General features: G+C 28.4%; 1 protein-coding gene across 1 annotated transcript in view; it reads right to left on the bottom strand.

Moving 5' to 3' along the window:
• Window positions 1–1,112: 1,112 nt before the first annotated feature.
• LOC106766302 overlaps window positions 1,113–1,782 on the bottom strand; it is a 2,712-nt gene continuing 2,042 nt past the window's right edge. The window contains exon 4 of the mRNA XM_022782771.1: window positions 1,113–1,123. Within this exon, the coding sequence (XP_022638492.1) occupies window positions 1,113–1,123 (11 nt within the window). The remainder of the gene's footprint in view (window positions 1,124–1,782) is intronic.

The raw sequence follows: 1,782 nt of genomic DNA, 5'->3' as shown, positions 1-1,782 counted from the left end.
ACTTTTCTTTCACTAATACAAAATAGGTTTATTACATGAGTGAATTTATGTTTGATTAGTAAATATCATGAAAAATGTACGGTGACACTTTTAAAAATACTTTGTCAAAATTTATTTGATCCTTTTTTACCAAACTCAAATTTTGGTTTTTACGTCTAATCCATTTAGGTCAAATGTAAATTTATTTTTGACCTAGATATGTCTAATGTAAAAATAAAAATTTATGTTCAATGAGGAGGGGTTAAAAGTAAATGGTTTAAAAAATGTCTAGTCGATGTGAGACTTTCAATGCATCACCCTTATACTGAGGTATATACATCTTCAGCGTGGGACTAGACATTAATGGGTAGTCCGATAGAGGTCCGATAACGGGTGGAACAATATGTCCAACAAACAACAAATACTGCTAGGATAGACGATGACTATGATACCATGTTAAAAGTGGACTTTAAGCCTAACTCAACCCCACAAAATCGACTAGTAAAGTGAGGTTTGCACATACATATATACTATGAATTGGCATTATCTCTAATTGATGTGAGACTTCCAACAAAAAAAATCCTCACACCTCTTTTATTTTTATTTCTTCTTCGTAGTGCATGAATAGAAACACAACTTGAACAATACTTTCGATGATGCCATGATTTTTGACCACTTTACGATCTTCATTGGTGTTTGAAGCTTACATATTCTTCCTTTGTGGTGTGTGGTGTGCAGTGTACTTAAGCCTCCTTACCCCGATTATTTTTTACATTGAGGTTGATTTTTCACATCTTCTCTTTTTATCTTGGCCTATGTATGATGAAGCATGAACATTACTTTATTTTTCTAATTTTCTCCCTTTGCATTGTTGGCCTGTGCATGATGAAGCGTGAACAATTATTTTTCTGACTTTCTTTCTTTGTGTGCGTGATGAAGCATAATTTTAACTTGTTGACCTATTAGATGAAGAAGAAGGAGAAGAAAGAAGAGAAGGAGAAGAAGAAGAAAAAGTAAAAGAAGAAATTTCATGCAGATAAAAAAAATAAAAAATTTACATTTGTTGTTATTATAATAGACACAAATTTACCTATGTTGCATTTATAACAGACGTAAAATTCTGGCTCTTGCAATTACATTTGACCTATAACACATAAAAAGCTTAAAATAATAGATGTAAAAAACCTAGTATATTTTCATTGTTATCATGAATTGAATTATTTGATTGGTTGGATGTTGTAATTAAAATACTTAAATTTATCACTGTGAGGGATAATAAGACATAGTGATTTATGAATATTGCAGTAGTTGTTGTTTTAGGTGTTAAAGATTTACATTATATATGATATGCTTTGCTAATTTTGCGAGTTTTGAATGATAATGGTGTGTCCTTTTAGTCAATTTGGTATGACTGGAAATTATTTTAAACATGATGTATCTTTTTGAAAAGAATAAAGAAGAAATTGTTTGACATGACCAAATGACTAGTCCAATATATATCAATTAAGATTTCTAAAATTATAAAAAACTAGATGAATAGATCGTTTTTTGAGCAAAATTTAAGATTTTAAAAGACAGATAAATTATATCATTTTTCACGATGGGAAGCTAATACTCTCTAAGCAAACCTTAAAAAAAAAGCCTTCTGGGAATTTGGGTTAGAGATAAGTAAATTGCTCATTAGACAAATGATGATTAATGTGGAATGTTGATATATATATATATATATATATATATATATATATATATATATATATATATATATATATATATATATATATATATATATATATATATATATAT

The sequence above is a fragment of the Vigna radiata genome, chromosome 7 (genome assembly GCF_000741045.1).
Source record: "Vigna radiata var. radiata cultivar VC1973A chromosome 7, Vradiata_ver6, whole genome shotgun sequence".
In the NCBI taxonomy this organism is placed as follows: domain Eukaryota; kingdom Viridiplantae; phylum Streptophyta; class Magnoliopsida; order Fabales; family Fabaceae; genus Vigna; species Vigna radiata.
This window is presented reverse-complemented; position numbering and strand designations above follow the sequence as displayed.